Here is a 19,286-nt window from a genome sequence, read left to right as displayed (position 1 = left end):
ATCATGCAGTCAGGCTCCAACTTTACCAACCGATATCCAGCTCCTATGGACCTTCCAAGGATATCCCGCAACTGTATTTTTTGGACCTGGCACGCTCATTTTTTGGGGTTGTTTCATATAATTTCAACTATTTTTTAATATTTTATATTTGTCTTACACTTTTGGGACTACTTATTATTTTTTATTTGATTTTTATTTTATTTATTTATTTATTTTCACATACCTGTATTTTTGTTATTGTAGTATCAAGTTTTTTGTATCACTTCTAAACATTTATTTATATCTAGTTTATTGGACAACCTAGTGAGGTTTGAAACATTAGCACATGCACATTGGTAATTTATTAGGATTGCACTATTGCTATATGCACATTCAATCATGTAACTTATTCACTATGTAGACAACAGACAAAAGACGTTGGTCTTTTGAGATACAGAAAACAGTAACTAGGCCCACCTCTCATGATTAAACTCAAAAATATATTAAGTGCACACGTTCCTATAACACCACACACACACACATATATATATATATATATATATATATATATATATATATATATATACACATATACACACACACATATATATAAAACGGGGCATGGTAATTTAATCAGAAATTCCTCACAACTGTTCCCTTGAAGCTCCTTGATAAAAATATTAATTTCAATATTTCCACATCAGTTCCCCTGAAGTTCATTCTTGAACGTATGCCCTCCCTCAATGATCCTGTACCCACCCACAGCAGTCCAGAAGCCCCGACTCTTCCCCACCACCACTGAGGCCTCCTCTTCCTTTCTTGAACACGCCAGAACACATTGAGGTAGACTTGAGACAGCAAACCAATCCTGGTGCCTTTGAGACTCCACATCTGGACCATGAGTGCCTGTGCTGCGATGTTTCCATGCTCCTCTGTCTTGGAAGAGCGGAACTCCAACATCGATGGTGGGATCCTGGCATATCTAGTCCTGTAACTTGGGAATACGGTGTAATTCTTGCACCAATTGGATCGGACCACGAGACAGCACTTTTCAGCATGTTGAAGGAAAGTTCAGCAGAGTCTTATTCGTTGCACATTTGTCTCAAGAAATGGTATGGCTGTTGTTGCTTCTTCGGGTGGTGGTCGGGCGGGCCTCTGGACAGTCGTGCATGAATGCAAAAAAAGGAGAATATCAGTATACAGTTATTGGAGGAATGCCGGACATGAGCAGAGGGTTGGCCATTAAGACTAACTAAATACTTATAAGGGATGTAATGTGGATTAGTAAAGTGGGGTCCCCACAGGGTAAAGAGTCAGCGCAATAGCCATTATCATCCATGACCCTTGATGGTAGGAATAGTCAACACTGCCTGCTATTGCCAGGTCCCTGGGTTCACCACGCCTGCTCATGGGGGTTAGGTTAAAGCAGTAGGCAGACTGGGGGAGGTAGAATTACATTAAGACATAAGACCTGGATGTCCATGAATACTTTCGTTTCACTGGGTGTAAAATATGGTACTGGTGGGCAGGAATGCTCATGCCTCCTAATTTGTAAAAACAAAAATTATATGACTGATGTGTTAAATTATCTTGAGGAGATAGACGATAGAAACCAAAAGAAAAATTTAGAGAGCATAATTTAGAGAGCATAATGTTAAAGAAGGAAAAGGAACGGAAGAGAGGTGAGTAATGAAAATGAACAAGAAGAATAGTAAAAATAATAATGAAAAAAACAAAAACAAAAAAAAATGACAGATTTAATGCTGCCCCAACCAAGATTTTTAGTTTAGATTCTATTTTAGACTGTTAAAGAGCATTGTATCTGTATTAAAAAAAAACAAATACATTAGTTGCCCTAAAAACTATTGCTGACTGCTAAAAACAAAAACAAAAAAATATATATATTTCTTTAACAAAAAGGGCAACTCCTCTCCCATACTAGTAATTAGCAGTATATTTGCAGGTCAGGTACACAGATATTAACAAAGAGAGAGAAAAAAATTATTTGAAACTTTTAGAATTCAGGTAAACCTGACTGCACATTAGTAATCAAATTGTTATAGGCTTCTCCCCAAAACAACAAAAAAGAAATATATAGTTCTAGGGTCCTCTTTTAAATGCGCACAATACTCTACATCGGTCTCTTAATAGTTACCCACATCGGGACAGCAACAGGGTGGAGTTTACTAAAGACTGTACCTGAATGCTCCCTTGTTACCTCCTCCCATGCTCAACCTCAGGACATGCTTAAGAACTTCTGGAACTCCCCACCCCAATATGTCCAGCCAGCTCCTACCCTGTCCACCACTAGGTGATCCCTATAAACTCTTTTATTCCGGGAAGCCTACCCCGCCTCTACCTAAAATGTTACCTCAGCCAGCTCCATATCAGATAATTCTTAGCAGCTATTATTTTTGTACCACCCTCCTCCCCTTAGATCATAAACCCCTTGAGCAGGGCCCTTCTATTTACGCTCTCCACAAACTGTTGGCACTATCTAAATCCTGTTGCCCAAACTACCCAACTACCCTAAAGTTTTTTCCTTCCCGAATCCCAATGGAAATTTCAGTAGGTGTAGGGGGATGTCAGGTTTGTTATAAAACCTTTCTTCAGGGGTGAGCAGGGTACAACCCGGTGTTCCTGCTATATCCATGCCAAGGGCAAGAGGAGATGTACAATAGACTCCCTGAGGTAGTGTACCCTGCTGAGTACAACTTAACCCGATGCTGAAAACAGTGCATCATAAGACATGTGATACCAGCACCAGTACCCTGGTCTCAGGTCTCAAGTATTTTTAACTTTGTTTAGGACCAGTTGGGACACTACCCCAGCATCCATTAAACACGACCCCCCCCCCCTGTGCCAGCATTGTTGTCTCCTGATTCTGTCCTTTTCCCATAGCACAACACCTTCCTTTCTCCAGCACTTATCAGTACCAGTCATCTGAGGCTGTCCGGACACAGTAGAGTCTGATAGGATAATACCCAGATTGATCGTGATAGCTGCACAATGTTCCATCCCTGCCATTAGAGATGAGAACAGTGCAAGTTAGATTTTGACAATTCTGGAACTGAGTCATCCACCAATCTATTACGACTCATAGGCAACCTGGATACTACCCTCACCTGCCTGTCCTTGCAAAGTGAAAATTGTCCCACTGAGAAAAATTCAGTCACTTCTCTGAGGTCCTGGATGCTGGACAAAGCTAGTTGGCTTTCCTAACCGCTTCCCTGATAAATAGCACAAGACCTCCCAATGTGATCCTGAGTATATTCAGCTCCATAGTGTTTCAAGGTACCCAGTGCACCACCTCCAGCTCCAAAGGCAGTCTCCATTAAGCCTCTCTTTATAATAAACTATCTAAACTCTTCAGACAGGACTCACATGAATGACATGGGCATAGTGTAGCACTGGGGCACTGGTCTTCCTGGCATGCAGGACACAGGCAACTAGTTAAGGTACACAAGGAGTCTAGGACAGGAAGGACACCTATGGGTATTAACTGAGGAGAATACAGCATGCCCACACATATAATGAAAGTGAGGGCCCTTGGAAAAGTCAAGAACTGGTAACACCCCACACAGTCTTCCTGCACAACTCTTCTCCAGACTCACCCAAATCCATACAATACAAGGCCAGACCTATACACTCCCAACTTGTATGCAATCAGGCAGGCTCACGTACTAAACATCTGAAGGTAAATCTAGAGAAAATTGAACAACAAAAATTGCATAATGTATATCCAGCTCTAGGAACTGCTGCTACCAGACACAACTTGCCAACAGGCAAAGAAAAATCCCTTGCAGCCTTGAGGCGCCGGGATCACTGAGCAGTACGGAGTACAATTAGAGCCGACTGGTGTGCCTTGAAACAAACAGATATTAGTGACAGATATGCCAAAGATACATTAGACAATTGATAACAAAGAGCCACATAAAAACAGACAAACAGGGAACTCTAGGAAAAAATTGAGTTGCTTGGTGACACTGGGCAGGAAACAGGCTTGAAATACACTTGGGGACACACAGATTGCTAGGGACATTAACATACCTTAGCCCGAGGCAATGAGTGGAGCTTGAACAGACAGGCATGAATGGGCGTGTAACTAATTACAATAACAGCAGGGGGGTTAGGCAAAAGAGGCAAAAAAGTCAGCATAGCCACTGATCTTTGGGAATAGGAAACAGATCTGTAACAGATCTATGACAGATCCAATTCAAACTCTGGATAATACCAAAACACTCTTACCACTAAATGCTGTAACACTGACAGAGATTTATAACACTTCTTAGATATGTGTTAGAGTGACAATTATCCCCTGCAGTCTTACTCAACTTTTCATTTAAAAAACTAAGTGAGAACTGGAGATGCGGGCTTCAGTTAGTTGGTTCTGCTAATCAGTGGAGCAAAGAAACCCATTCACACCAGAGCTTCATACATGTCGGATCAGAACATACAACACACACTAGGTAGTTCAAAACATAGCTGAATGAACTGATAAATAGAAGCACCAACTAGATAATGGTGATGAAAACCTAAAACATTCACATGTGAAACCCGACAAAGTAGGAAAAAGAAAAACAATCTTGTATAAGGTTGTCTATGGAGGGTGTGATATCCTTTTGTTCTGAAAGCCATGAAACCCAATCATCGAATCTGAGGGATAAAACACCAGTAAAATTTAGTAATAAACATTCCATTTTCCATGTAGAAACAAAATAAACCAATGGTTATATACCTGTAAGAAAACATTAGCATATGAAACACAAATATACATTACATTCTATTCCATAAAGAAAGTCTTTCTTATTTGTTTTAGAATAGTGCACTCTTTTTTTTAAAATACCAAAAATTGTTGATCTCAACTTTAATTACTCATCCACGTAGATTTTTGTTTTATGGTATACCATCAATTTCCCCCAAAAAAGTTATTCACCACGGTGAGAAGAAAAATTAGCAACTTGTAATAAACCTTTTAGCGGTACCATTTATCTACAAATTATAATACCTCACCACAAAGAACCTCTTGCAGAACTGTCTCTCTGGAAAACAAACACATTTTAGTAAATACACATTTCAGTTCACTATTACAGATATTTATCTTGGCTCAGGTAATTTGCATGTCAATACAGTTCGCTTTACACTCTCACCGACCTGGTCAGAAAGAGCGGAGTCATTTGGGTGGGTTCTCAGCAGTTGAGACAACAGACCTAGAGTTAGACAACACAACATATATTCCATATTTCACACACACACACACACACACACACAGTTAGCTAGGTTAAAGACAAACTTTAGACATCACACATATCAGCATGTTTTCTATAATAATCTGTACTTCTTCTTAAACCCATAACATATGTTTTGTAAGGTTGAAATTCTTTCATAAATCCATCCCATTTCATTGGCTTCTTCTCAGCCTGTATGGATGCATTCTCAGGATTTTGGAATGGGACCCATGACCTAGGTGGACCATACTTTTTACACCTAGGCCACGTGGCAAAGCGTGCAGTGTACACTTCAAAATCATGTCTTGTGGTCCTATATGGATTATGTTTACCAACGTTTTTCACTGGAACTGGATAGATAGAACCTCGCAATGTGACCAAACACCCCACATAAGCGACATTTTATCTTATCTAAAGTGGTACAACATCTCTTAACAAACAGCTTTGTTTTAGACCACTGAGAATGTTCGATGGCTACAACTGGATTAGTAGCTGGCTGTTTACAAAATATAGGGGCATTTTTTAAAGAGCTCTTACCTTCCAGGAATTTATTCTTGTTGGTACATACCTTAGGTGTGGAGGATGTCCCCCTGAGTTCAGACATACCCAAATCCATTGCTTTGTTATCTACTCTATCTGAAAACTGAGCAAACAGCTCCTGGCAGCTGACAGATAATAGTTTCACTTCCCTTTCTGCATTCTTCAGTCTTTTTCCCAACTGATGAATGTCCTCCTGTAATCTTTGCTTTTTTAGTACTAATTGCTGGTGGATAGCCTCAGAATTTGACATAGAAGCTTCTAAAGTACTGATTGTATCTTTGGTTATTTCTAGCGCTTCTTTTAAGGATGTGTTTTGCACTTTCAAATGTTCATACTGTTTCGCTAACCACCTGGCCGCAAAGATTAGTGACGTTTTTCCTGTATGCTTACTACAGCTTCTACCAGTGAAATTTAATTTCACATCCTCTCCCGTCACCACGACAGAAAGTGTCCCTTCTGCCTGGAGACTTTCTTCCCTTAATGCCAACATGGCTATTTCCTCTCCATGTCCTGCTGCTCTACGTTCCTCTTCCTGTACCCCCAATCCCCCTGTACTTCATATTTTACTGGGGTATCAGACTTGTGTTGTGGTTCTCCCTTTTTCTCAGCCACAACACAAGTTTTTCTCTGAAAGGTGACAGTTCATGTCAGCCCCTGAGCACTTTGCTGACAAGGACTGGGCAATTGCCAAAGGCCCAAGTCTTGACAATTGCTCCTTGTCTCCCTGATCATTCCTATTTTGTTTCTTTGTTTGGAATGATTTCTCCCTAAATCCCATAGTAAAAACATTAATTTCCTCAGTTTTATACAATACAGATACAGATACATTACATAGACAGCCCTTACGTGACCATGCTTGCCTGGGGGGATACACTGACAGGAAGAAGAGGTGTGTAGCTCTCTGTACTGATTTTATACCCCCCCCCCCCTCTGCCCCTATTTACACCCATTCAGGTTCTACCTCCCCGGAACCTTGTCATTGGTCCAGAGTTGCATCAAATTCTGATTGGCGGTAATTTCAAGTCTAGTTGGTCATCATGCTTCTCACATAAGCATTAGACTCTCTTCAGTGCCTCTCTGTCTGAAACATGATTACCGTTGTTAAGTCTATCTGTTGATTTAAAACAGTCAGCCCATTTTGATCCTAGCCTAAATGAGCATTTTAAAGACTTATAATCAGGTGGAGACACAATGTCTGCTCCTCACCCCAATGAGAATAGTGTAACTTATTCACTATGCAGACAACAGACAAAAGACGTTGGTCTTTTGAGATATAGAAAACAGTAACTAGGCCTAACTCTCATGATTAAACCCAAAAATATATTAAGCACACATGTTCCTATAACAACATACATATATATATACATATACATAAAACGGGGCATGGTAATTTAATTAGAAAGTCCTCACAATGGTTCCCTTGAAGCTCCTTGATATAAATATTAATTTTAATATTTCCACATCAACAGGTCTTTGACATGTGCTCTCCATGTGTTGGGCTTCAAGCTGTTCTCACATTGTCCTACCTTTTGACCATCCTGGCCCACATTGGAAAAAGAGAAATTTTCTTGGGCCACAAATAAAATACACTAACAACAAAGGGAGCTGTGGGGAAGAAAAAGTTGGACAGATCACAAATGAACAATCACTTATATATCACTTATGTACCTATCTGAGTTTACGAAAGTAAAAATGGCCCACATAAAACGAGTGCGACATTTGACACTGTTTTTGGTAAACAAATGCATTCAATATCTGGTTTGATGGATAGAGTAGCAATTCTCAAAGAATTTTCAAGTCACTTATCAGATATTTTGGTTCTAATTTTGCCCTGTGTCTGCTTCATCCTTGAAAATAGTCGCTCACAAATATAGGGGCGGCCAAAAACTGATGACATGAATAAAGCTTGATTGTGAAGAGTGAGAGTTTTTCTTTGGGAAGTTAAAACTTCAAAAAGTCCAATAAGGAGACACTGTCCATTTTTTCTTCTGTTGCATGTGTTCACTAAATGTAAATGCATTTTTACAAAAAATTCCAAAATAAGTAAAAAAGTAAACAAAAAGTTTACGATTTTGTGTTGGGCTGCATTTTTAGCCATCTTGGGCCGCAGGTTGGACACCTCTGGAGGGCAGCAACACTAACCTGTCTCCAATAAATTTCAAAGGTCCTCTTCCTGCTGAAAAGGCTGTATCTTCATGTTTGCACAGTGACAGACAGTCTGTCTCACACTACCATGGAACGTCCTGTTATGGGGTGACAATGTTCTGTTCCTATCTCCATGTTGTTCTTCTGTATTTTTACCCTTTCACTGCTCTATCAATGCAGACTACAAGCTGCATACTGTTGTACATTGCATATGCTTGTCCCACTGTGTCATGAACGTATTTTAAGTAACATCAGTGGAAGGAGTCATTCATATAGATAAAATGGGCGCACGGAGGCTGCAGTGCAGAGGAACACTATTAAAAAATGGGAATTGTTTATGATGCACGGTACTTTATTACACTAAATGCCATTCAATTAGAGTTTACATTTACTTTAACTTAATAAAGAAAAATTATTGTAAGGTATGATGATAATTTGTTTCAAGTCTTATTTCTGCACTTAGCTGTGCAAACAAACCAGTTGTATAGGAACCGTACATAGATGTCAATTTTATAACAAAAGAATATTTTTCCTTTAATGAACCTTCTTGGCAGTCTAATCAATCCAAACTTTTTATAATACTTTCACCCTTTATTCGACAAAATGTTTATATCTTTCCTGAATGTATTTCCCTGGACTCCAATAAAAAAAATATCAATCAGTATTCTATAAATCTCAAAAGCAATTAAGGAAAAAGAAGAGAGCAGGGTTCCCAGATAACCTTGTGAATGTATCTGTCTGAAGCTGAAGTTAGCAATAAATTTTTATCAAGATATGGAAATGAAGTTACTCCTGGAGTGAACTGATATACATTTGAAAATGGTCTTTGCCCGTTTTATGATCCTGACTTACATAATCCTCATACCTTTTCTGACCCTGGGTGATATCAGCTGTGCTGGAATTCACATTCTTAAAGTGGGCTCCAGCTATTTTGAATGAAAAGGATTTAAAACCTCTGTCAGGTTTGTACTGCTCGCAGTCTCGGCTCTAATTCATCCCAAAGGTGTTGTGCTCCTCCACCCCAAACTTGCTCATTTATGTCTTTATGTGCACTGGTCCAAATCATTTGGTAGAGGGGGGATTATGGTGTGGGGTTGTTTTTCAGGGGTTGGCCTTGGCCCCTTAGTTCCAGTGAAGGGAACTCTTAAAGCGGTAGCATAATAAGACATTTTGCACAATTTCATGCTCCCAACTTTGTGGGAACAGTTTGTGGATGGCCCCTTCTTGTTCCAACATGACTGCACAAAGCAAGGTCCATAAAGACGTGGATGAGTGAGTTTGGGGTGGAAGAACTTGACTGGCCTGCACAGAGTCCTGACCTCAACCCAATAGAACACCTTTGGGATGAATTAGAGTAGATACTGCGAGCCAGGCCTTCTAGTCCACATCAGTGTCTGACCTCACAAATGCTCTTCTGGAAGAATGCTCAAACATTCCCATAGACACACTCCTAAACCTTGTGGACACCCTTCCCAGAAGAGTTGAAGCTGTTATAGCTGTAAAGGGTGGGCCAACTCAATATTGAACCCTACAGACTAAAGCCTCGTACACACGATGCGGTTGTTGGCCAACTGAACATCTGATTTTTGTCAAAAGGGCGTGTGCCAGGATCTTGTCTTGCATACTAACGGTACACAATTGTTGTGAAACAAACACAAACGTAGTGACGTACTAGGAGGAATTTCAGCTCTTGAGCGCCACCCTTTGGGCCCCTTCTGCTAATTTTGTGTTTGGTGAGCATTGATTCCGAGCATGCGTGTTTGTACTTTCAACTTTTGTGTGATGGATTTGTATACTGACCGTCTGAAAATCTGACAACAGATCATTGTCTGCTTAAATGTTTACTAGCCTGCCATCCAACATTTGTTGGCTGAAAGTTGGACAACAATTGTCAAAAGGAGCGTACTAACGCTTAGATTTTAGGACAACAGTCTGTCAACAGACAATCCCCTGCCAACAATCACATTGTGTGTACAAGGCTTAAGACTGGGATGCCATTAAAGGTCATGTGTGTGTGTGTATGTATGTAAAGGCAGGCGTCCCTATACTTTTGTTAATATAGTGTATGTAATATACATAAAGAGCAAACTGCACTAAAGACCTATTAAAACACATGTAAGAACAGCAGCGGCTCAACTGTAAGATACATACAGAATTGTGATAAAGGGGTTAAATGAGCTGCGCTAATGATCATATGAGAGATTCCAAATGAAAAGAAACAGCCGAAATAGAAAAGTGAATAAATAGTTAATCTGTGAATCGCTCTTCCAAGTGTGTGAATCACTTTTCATAGTCCTCAAAAATAGCCCAAAACACTTAAATTATATTGCAAAAAGTGAAGAAAATTAAGCATGTAGATAAACCACTTAATCAACAGAATAAAATGAAAATGAAAATAAAACAAATTAAAAGTGGGAAAAATATTTGGGTAAATCACTCTTATAGATGTGTGAATAACCTTTCAGAGTCCTCTCAAATTTCAATACCACAAATAAATAATAAAAATTAAGTTTTTTATGATTGTGTGGATCGCTCTTCAAAGTGTGTGAATCACTTTTCATGTTCTAACTTGTTCCCGTACATATTCACAAGAATTTGTCACTGCAAGTTTTCTGTTTTTGCAGACAGCTGGCTTAGTAAAATTTCCACTTAAACATTGTCAAAGCCTTGCATAAAAAAGCGTTTCACCTATCTTGTATAATAAAAAAAAATTCAGGCCTCTTATCAAAAATATATAGTGAACCAAAGTGCAGCCATTTTCCTTACAGTCTTAGCAATTGTCAATATACAATTAGAGGTGCAAAGTAAAATTGTGTGATTCACTCTTTAACCACTTCAGCCCAAAAAGGATTTACGCCCTTCCTGACCAGAGCATTATTTTGCGATTCGGCACTGCGTCGCTTTAGCTGACATTTGCGTGGTCGTGCAATGTTGTACCCAATCAAAATTGACGTCCTTTTTTCCCCATAAATAGAGCTTTCTTTTGGTGGCATTTGATCAACTCTGCGTTTTTTTTTTTTTTTGCGCTATAAACAAAAAAAGACCGTCAATTTTGAAAAAAAAGCAATATTTATTACTTTTTTGCTATAATAAATATCCCCAAAAAATATATAAAAAACAAATTTCTTCCACAGTTTAGGCCGATATGTTCCCATCCTACATATTTTTTGGTAAAAAAATTGAAATAAGTGTATATTACAGTAAAAAGGGTAACTGCGCTGACCCTAAATAGTAAACATATCTTACCACCTAACTAAAGCAGTGAATAATATTTATCAATAATTCATCAATAATTCATCATAAAATCAATCAAGTACAAATTTAGTGAACTACAATAATATAGGGAAAATAATATTTTTCTTAATATAAATGAAAATTGTGTGTTTAACAAAAGAATAGTCCCAGTATTCCTCTTCAAGAGCTGGTTATCCGAATCCCATGTGCACAAATCCACATCCATGATTGGAAAACTTTCACCAATTCGTGAAACACCGCCACCTTCTAAAATGAACACTCACCAGAAACAAAATAAAAAGACGCCTTTGGTTTATGCCTGGGTTTACCACTCCACTCGTATGAATATATCTGAAGATTTCCAAACGGTATGCCAGTAATCACTCCATGCATCTCCACATTGATCTCAGGATCTCATAGAAAGCAAACAGCCATCATTGCATAACATATTATGCTTTATTCTATCAATAAAATAGGTGTAAACATTTTTCACTTACAAATATAGTGCCTATAGACCGGCACTGAGTCTTTCCAACGATACTTTTGGGGCTAACAAGCGCTGTTCAGTCTCTCGGGGTTGGTGTGTGGTCCAAGCCCCAATATGGTGTGGCTTGGGGCAGGAAGTGATGTCGGCGTTACCCAGAAGCCTCTACGCGTTTCACATCCAATCATGCATCTTCTGGAAGCGTCCTTCCTTCATTTTAGAAGGTGGTGGGGTTTCGCGAATTGGTAAACGTTTTCCAATCACGGATGTGGATTTATGCACATAGGATTCGCATAACCAGTTCTTGAAGAGGAATACTGGGACTGTTCTTTTGTTAATTATTTTACCTATATTATTGTAGTTCACTAAATTTGCACTTGATTGATTTTATGATTAATTATTGATGAATTATTGATAAATATTATTCACTGCTTTAGTTATGTGGTAAGATATGTTTACTATTTAGGGTCTGCGCAGTTATCCTTTTTACTGTAATATTGTTCACCTCACATTACTGGTGGGAAATCTATGACTGCAGCAAATCCGCTACTTAAAGACACATTTACACATTTTTATAGACTTATATTTTTGCGCCGTGACACACTTTTCTCATAATAAGTGTATATTGATTGGTTTGCACAAACGTTATAGCGTCTACAAAATAGGGGATAGATTTATGTCATTTTTATTATTCGTTTTTTTTTAACAGTAATGGCGGCGAACTGAGATTTTTATCGGGAATGCAACATTATGGTGGACAGTGGAAGACTGAAAGGATCTGGACAGCTGCACACCGGGATAAATAGATTAAATTCTTCTTTTATTATAAATTAAAAGTCTGCGCTTAGGACTTGGAGGGTTGCAGTCTCCCCTGAATTAGTTCCCAATTGGGACTAATAAGGTATATATAAAAAAGTGGGGAAATGGCGCTACCCTATTAGAATCTAAGGTTAAATAACCAATTACAATCCAGAGCTTTATGTTTATCTATTTATTTCTGGATTGTAATTGGTTATTTAACCTTAGATCCTAATAGGGTAGCGCCATTTCCCCACTTTTTTTATAAAATTCTTCTTTTATTTGTGAAACAGATCATAGGGTACATAAGACACTACTGGAGTGGTACAGCACAACAGCTGATGCGTTTCACACTTACACAAAGTGCTTACTCATAGCCAGTGTGCAGCTGTCCAGATCCTTTCAGTCTTCCACATCCATACTAGCAATTGCCAGCACCTGGGGCTTTCTCCTTTCTCCTGGAGGACGAGGAATTCTAGTTTGGATTGTCCTGAGCGGTGGTAACTATTTCTGTTTCGTTTAAATATTATGGCGGACAGATGGGACACTTTTGACACTATTTTGGAACCAGTGATATTTATACAGTGATCAGAGCTACAAATAGCCACTGATTACTGAATAAATTACACTGGCAGGGAAGGGGATAAACACTAGGGGGGGTCAAGGGGTTAAGTGTGTTCCCTGGATGTGTTCCAACTGTAGGGGGATGGACTCACTACAACATGACAGAGATCACTGCTCCCGATGACAGGGAACAGTAGCTCCCTGTCATGTTACTAGGCCTTGTTTACATAGAAATCTCCCCGTCCTGCCTCTCCTCACTGCAATCGCGGGCCACCAGCCAACATCGAGTTTGCAGGACCCGCTAGACGGCAAATTCAAAGGGACGTATGGGTACACCCTTTTGCCTGCCCGTGCCATTCTGCCGACGTAAATTGGTGTGCGGCAGTCGGCAAGTGGTTAAAGTGAATTAATTGCTTTTCTCCATGTGACAGTGGCTCACAAACACAACAATCCCTTCACCACATATATTTTAAGCTTACCAGATAGTAAGCTGGATAGCGCATGTGGCTATTAACACAGCCTGGGCATTTGGTCACCGGTTGGACTTAGAATCTCTCATCCAGGGGCCACCTACGATGGAGCAGTTCAGATGATGTTGAACTTGAAGGCGGATCCCAGGGGAATCCATCTCAATCAGAGATGGAACTTGCTTTAAAGAAATGAGCTTTCATCTCTGTCTGAAGGCTCAGGTGGACGCAGCGGTTCAGATCTCCTAATTCATTCCACATATCAGAGCCCAAAAATGGGAACTCTGGGGGTTATTTACGAAAGGCAAATCCACTTTGCACTACAAGTGCAAACTAAAAGTGCAAAGTGCACTTGAAATTGCACTGAAAGTGCACTTGGAAGTGCAGTCGCTGTAGATATGAGGGGCAGATCTGAAATGAGGGGAAGCTCTGCTGATTTTATTATCCAATCATGTGCAAGCTAAAATGCTGTTTTTTATTTTCCTTGCATGTCCCCCTCGGATCTACAGTGACTGCACTTCCATAGGCACTTTCAGTGCAATTTCAAGTGCGCTTTGCACTTGTAGTGCAAAGTGGATTTGCCTTTCGTAAATAACCCTCACTGTTTTGCTGTACTTCCCGTCCTCATCCTGCTTCACGCACACATAGATTGCCCTTTTTTGGCTTCTTGTAGAGCAGTTACAATAAAGCCACCACATCTAGGAACTGATTAGCTGCAATATATTACAACTGTTGTTTTTTTTTTGGATTTAGATAAGCTTTAGTAGTATACCTGCAGGCTTGCAGCAAGAGTAAATTGCTATTCCAAGCTTTGTTATTTTATCTTTCACAGTTTGTTGGTGACATAATGAAAAAGATAGCACCTGTTGTCTTCTGGTTGTGTTTGTCGCTTTCCACTGACACATTATAAAGTAAAATTTACAAGAAAGGGGTATATTTTTTTTAATGTGTCCTGAATTTTGGGTGGCTGATTTATCACTGAGAGAAGAGTGAGATGGTCAAGCAAAACCAACACAAAATTTCTGCTGAGTTTGTATTACTTGAAATGCACAATCACCATGAAAAAAAAAAAATTATTTTTCGTGTGTTTGAATGAGCAATGACAGTGTATTTTCAGCGAGCAGATACAGTACTGTATGTTGTGTTATTAATGCAGTATAAGCTTGAAGCGGAACTCCACTTAAAAGGGGAAGTTCAACTCTAGTTTAAGGCCTCCTCCTCTGCTTCTCCTTAGGAAATGGCACCTTTTTTGTTGGGGGTATTCGCTCCTACTTCTGCCTAGGCAATCTAAGCGTAAGTCGCCCCCCCCCCACTTCCTCCCCGCGGCCCATCTCAGGTCCCAGAAGGCTGTGGGTCCATTCACAATGCACAGCCAGCTGCACACAGTTATGCCCCGTACACACGGTCGGATTTTCCGATGGAAAATGTCCGATCGGAGCATGTTGTCGGAAATTCCGACCGTGTGTGGGCTCCATCGGACATTTTCCATCGGATTTTCCGACACACAAAGTTGGAGAGCAGGAGATAAAATTTTCCGACAACAAAATCCGTTGTAGGAAATTCCGATCGTGTGTACACAAATCCGACGGGCAATGTGCCACGCATGCTCAAAATAAATAAAGAGATGAAAGCTATTGGCCACTGCCCCCTTTATAGTCCTGACGTACGTGTTTTACGTCACCGCGTTCAGAACGATCGGATTTTCCGACAACTTTGTGTGACCGTGTGTATGCAAGACAAGTTTGAGCCAACATCCGTCGGAAAAAATCCTAGGATTTTGTTCTCGGAATGTCCGAACAAAGTCCGACCGTGTGTACGGGGCATTAAGATGCAAGCATTGGGAACTGAAGACGGTCCCCAGCGCTGGATCCTGGGGGACAGGTACCCTGTTTCCCCGAAAGTAAGACCTAGCGTGATTGTTGGTGATGGCTGCAATATAAGCCCTACCCCCCATATAAGCACTAGTTAGAGTCCTTGTAGGTCTGATTTTCAGGGTAGGGCTTACTTTTGGGGAAACAGGGTAGGACTTATTTGGGGGGTAGGGCTTATATTGCAGCCATCACTCACAATCACGCTAGGTCTTATTTTCGGGAAAACAGGGTAAGTGCCTTTTTTTTAAAAATCAGCAGCTACAGTTTTTGCTAGCTTTTAATATTCAGTAACATGACTGGAGTTCCTCTTTAATAGTACCTTTTTGTATGACTTTCACATTTTATAAACTCTTGCCTCCTTTTTTTTGCTATTTTGTCCACAGATTTGTAGATGAGACACTAGAGGCAGAGTAGATTAGATACTACAATGACTGCCTAATTGCTTAACAACCGTTCTGATAACATATCTGCCTCAACGGGAGGATATTGTTTTCATTGATTTTGCTGACTCCTAGATTTACATTGCAAGAAGGAGCAGAGTAAAAAGCACCATTTATAGATAAATGAAAATGTAATATGCATACCCCGTGTTTATAAAAAATTCAAAACTGTGGTTTCTATAAATATACTATATATATATATATATATATATATATATATATATATATATATATATATAAATTTTGATGAGTGAAGAAAGTCTGTATGCATGAAGACAGGCAAATCCAAATGGTGACGTGAAATCCAAAAAGTCTCCTAATCGTGGATAATTTCACCAAAGAATCGTGACAGATCAAAGAGACACCTCCACCTCATAAAATGGCCGCTTACCAGCTCCTGAGACCTCCTATAATGGGAGGTCTGAGCCACCTGTGTCTTTACACCCAGCCAGGGCCTTTGATCTTCCAGGAAAATCACGCTGTTAAGCCTCCACTATTCGAGCGGACTCAATCATAGAGGGTAACAAAAAACACAGAAACTCTGCGCTTAGGACTACAAAAGAGAAGAAGGTATGCAGCCTCCCCTAATAGACGCACGAGGGGGCTAGTGTGTATAAATAAATAAAGAATGGGGTGAATGGCACTCCCTATTTAGGGGGTATGTGAACTGTATGTGCAACACCAATGGTAGCATTGGTGTTGCACATACAGTTCATATACCCCCTAAATAGGGAGCGCCATTCACCCTTTCTTTATTTATCGATCATAGAGGGGTTCCATGAAAAATATATAAAAGCTTCCATAGTGTAAAATCTTAAGGTTTATTAAGTAAAAAGGGAATATTGCACTTACATCAATAAAATATGATTTTCACAGATAAATTAACAAGCCAGCCGGCTCACAATGCAGTCTGTTGTCAGGGACTGGTGCAAACGCGGTGACGTCAGCACGTCACTTCTCCATACATGTTTCGTCAAAGATTATGTCGTCCTGGGGCATGGCCGTCTTGTTCTTTTATCTGTGAATATCACATTTTATTGATTTAAGCGCAATATTCCTTTTTTACTTAATATATGGAAAAAATATTTAGATATGAGTATTGCCCCCTCACCCCCTTTGTACTTACCTGAGTCCTCAATCCAGCACTGTGCCTGTCTGTAGCGGCACTCTCCTCTTACTCCCTGGTCTCACAGGCTTTGCTGAGGCAGAAAATTGGCCCAGGGTTAACACTGTAATTAAGGAAATATCATGTGACAAAGCAAACTGCAATCTGTATTTAGGAAATAGTTATTATAAAATAAATTGCATTCTTTTATAACATTTGAATGTCTTCTAAGTCTAAATTGCGTTTTATTTGCTAGTGGTCAACTGTACCGATCCTGGAATCCCAGAGAACTCTATCCGGGAAAGTAAAATAGAGCACGGTAACTTCACCTATGGAACAGTGGTGTTCTATGACTGCAATCCAGGATACTATCTATTTGGATCTTCTGTCCTTGTTTGTCAGCCAAATGGACAATGGGACAAGTCACTGCCAGAATGCATTAGTAAGTTTTTTTTTTACTTATTATGTAGAGAATCATTTTCAAAACACGATAAAACTTATTTTTACATTTCTAATGTTAGAGTTGTTTGGCTATTATTATATGACCTATTATCAATTATAAACTATACCAGTTTGATCTCTCTTAAAGCAAATACCTACACTAAAATGGCCTGTGTTGAGCTTTTGTTTGGGATTTTGATTCCTATGCAAGTTTAGGAAACTCTCTTAAAGTAGGTCAACTTATGGTAAGAAGGAGTTCAATTAGCTCTGCATGATAGCAGAAACATCTAAAACTGACATCAAACTGATGCTATTGATCTAAGCCGAAAGCCTTCTGACACAGGTTCTAATAATTATCAGTGCCTGCCCTACTGCCAGGCTTATGAAAAATTAAAGGATAAGTTCACCTTTCTAAAAAAAATTAAAAATGCACATTCTTTTATGCTTTTTTATGCTTTTATGCCTTCACCTGTAAAGCATTGCACCCATGATCAGCAGATCATGGGTGCAATCTCAGGCTCCTGCAGACTGTCAGTGTATCTGTCTGCTCTTACCTCATATTGGCAGGCAGTTACACAATGACAGGAAGTCTCAATGAACTACCTAGAGCAGTGATTCTTAACCTCAATCCTCAAGTACCCCCAACGTGCCATGTTTTGGGAACTTCCCTTAGATAAAATAGCTCTTATCAATACCATGTCATTGATATTGATTTAAAGCAGCTGTGCAATGGAAAACCTGAAAACATGGCCTGTTGGGGGTACTTGAGGACTGAGGTTGAGAACCACTGACCTAGAGCATCCACTAGCACCCTAGTTCCTTGAGAACTACAAGCCTTCAGCTGCAAAGGCTGTCAGTACTTGTAGTTCATTCAATCACAGATCTCTGTGAATGAATGAGGCGACCATATGACAGCGGGTGCCGGGAGAAGATCCTCACTGTCACAATTGGGGGTGGGATCGGTGAGAGGCTGCAGGAATGGGAACATGTTACAGGTTCCAGCCTAGAATGGCTGGAACCTGTAACATGTTCCCAATGGTGAAATGATCCTTTAGTAAGTGCATGGTCATCATTTAAAGATACATTCCTAATAAAAGAATCAACCGTAGACGTACACATGGGGATTTGGGCTTCATGTCTTGAACATTTAATGTTAGAAGTCTAAAAATCATAAAAGCGGTTAGAGACAATTACAGATCTGTTAGCAAAGAGGACAGTTCAGATACAGTAGGTGACCGCGAGATTGTGTCAATCTCGCCGCATTTCTCGGCGAGATTTGACACCTGTGAGCCCTGTCGCAGGAGCCAGCGCCGAGATGCTTCACTCATCGGGAAAGGAAAACTTTGTTTTCCTTCCACGATGAGTGACAGGCAGTGCTGACAGCTGTCTGGTATGAATCCTGAGGCGGGAACACCGCGCCAAATTTTAAATGAAAAAACCGGCGTGGGTTCCCCCCCCCAGGGGCATACCAGGCCCTTAGGTCTGGCATGGATTGTAAGGGGAACCCCCTATGCCGAAAAATTGGCGTGGGGGTCCCCCCCAATACATACCAGACCCTTATCCGAGCATGCAGCCCGGCCGGCCAGGAAAGGGGGTGGGGACGAGCGAGCGCCCCCCCCGAGCCGTACCAGGCCGCATGCCCTCAACATGGGGGGGTGGGTGCCTTGGGGGAGGGGGGGCACCCTGCGGGGCCCCCCCACCCCAAAGCACCTTGTCCCCATGTTGATGAGGACAAGGGCCTCTTCCCGACAACCCTGGCCGTTGGTTGACGGGGTCTGCGGGCGGGGGGCTTATCGGAATCCGGGAGCCCCCTTTAATAAGGGGGCCCCCAGATCCCGGCCCCCCACCCTGTGTGAATGAGTTTGGGGTACATGGTACCCCTACCCATTCACCTAGGGAAAAGTGTCAATATAAAAAAAACACAGTACACAGGTTTTAGAAATAATTTATTAGTCAGCTCCGGGGTCTTCTTCCAACTTCGGGGGGTCTC

General features: G+C 40.5%; 1 protein-coding gene across 1 annotated transcript in view; it reads left to right on the top strand.

Annotated features, from left to right (window-relative positions):
* The window catches only part of CSMD3 (CUB and Sushi multiple domains 3), a 1,635,173-nt gene that overhangs the window by 1,487,240 nt on the left and 128,647 nt on the right, over positions 1 to 19,286 (top strand). The window contains exon 56 of the mRNA XM_073632169.1: positions 17,112 to 17,297. Within this exon, the coding sequence (XP_073488270.1) occupies positions 17,112 to 17,297 (186 nt within the window). The remainder of the gene's footprint in view (positions 1 to 17,111; positions 17,298 to 19,286) is intronic.

Source organism: Aquarana catesbeiana, linkage group LG05 (genome assembly GCF_042186555.1).
Source record: "Aquarana catesbeiana isolate 2022-GZ linkage group LG05, ASM4218655v1, whole genome shotgun sequence".
Taxonomy (NCBI): domain Eukaryota; kingdom Metazoa; phylum Chordata; class Amphibia; order Anura; family Ranidae; genus Aquarana; species Aquarana catesbeiana.
Note: the sequence above shows the minus strand (reverse complement) of the source record. Positions and strands in the feature narration are given on the sequence as shown.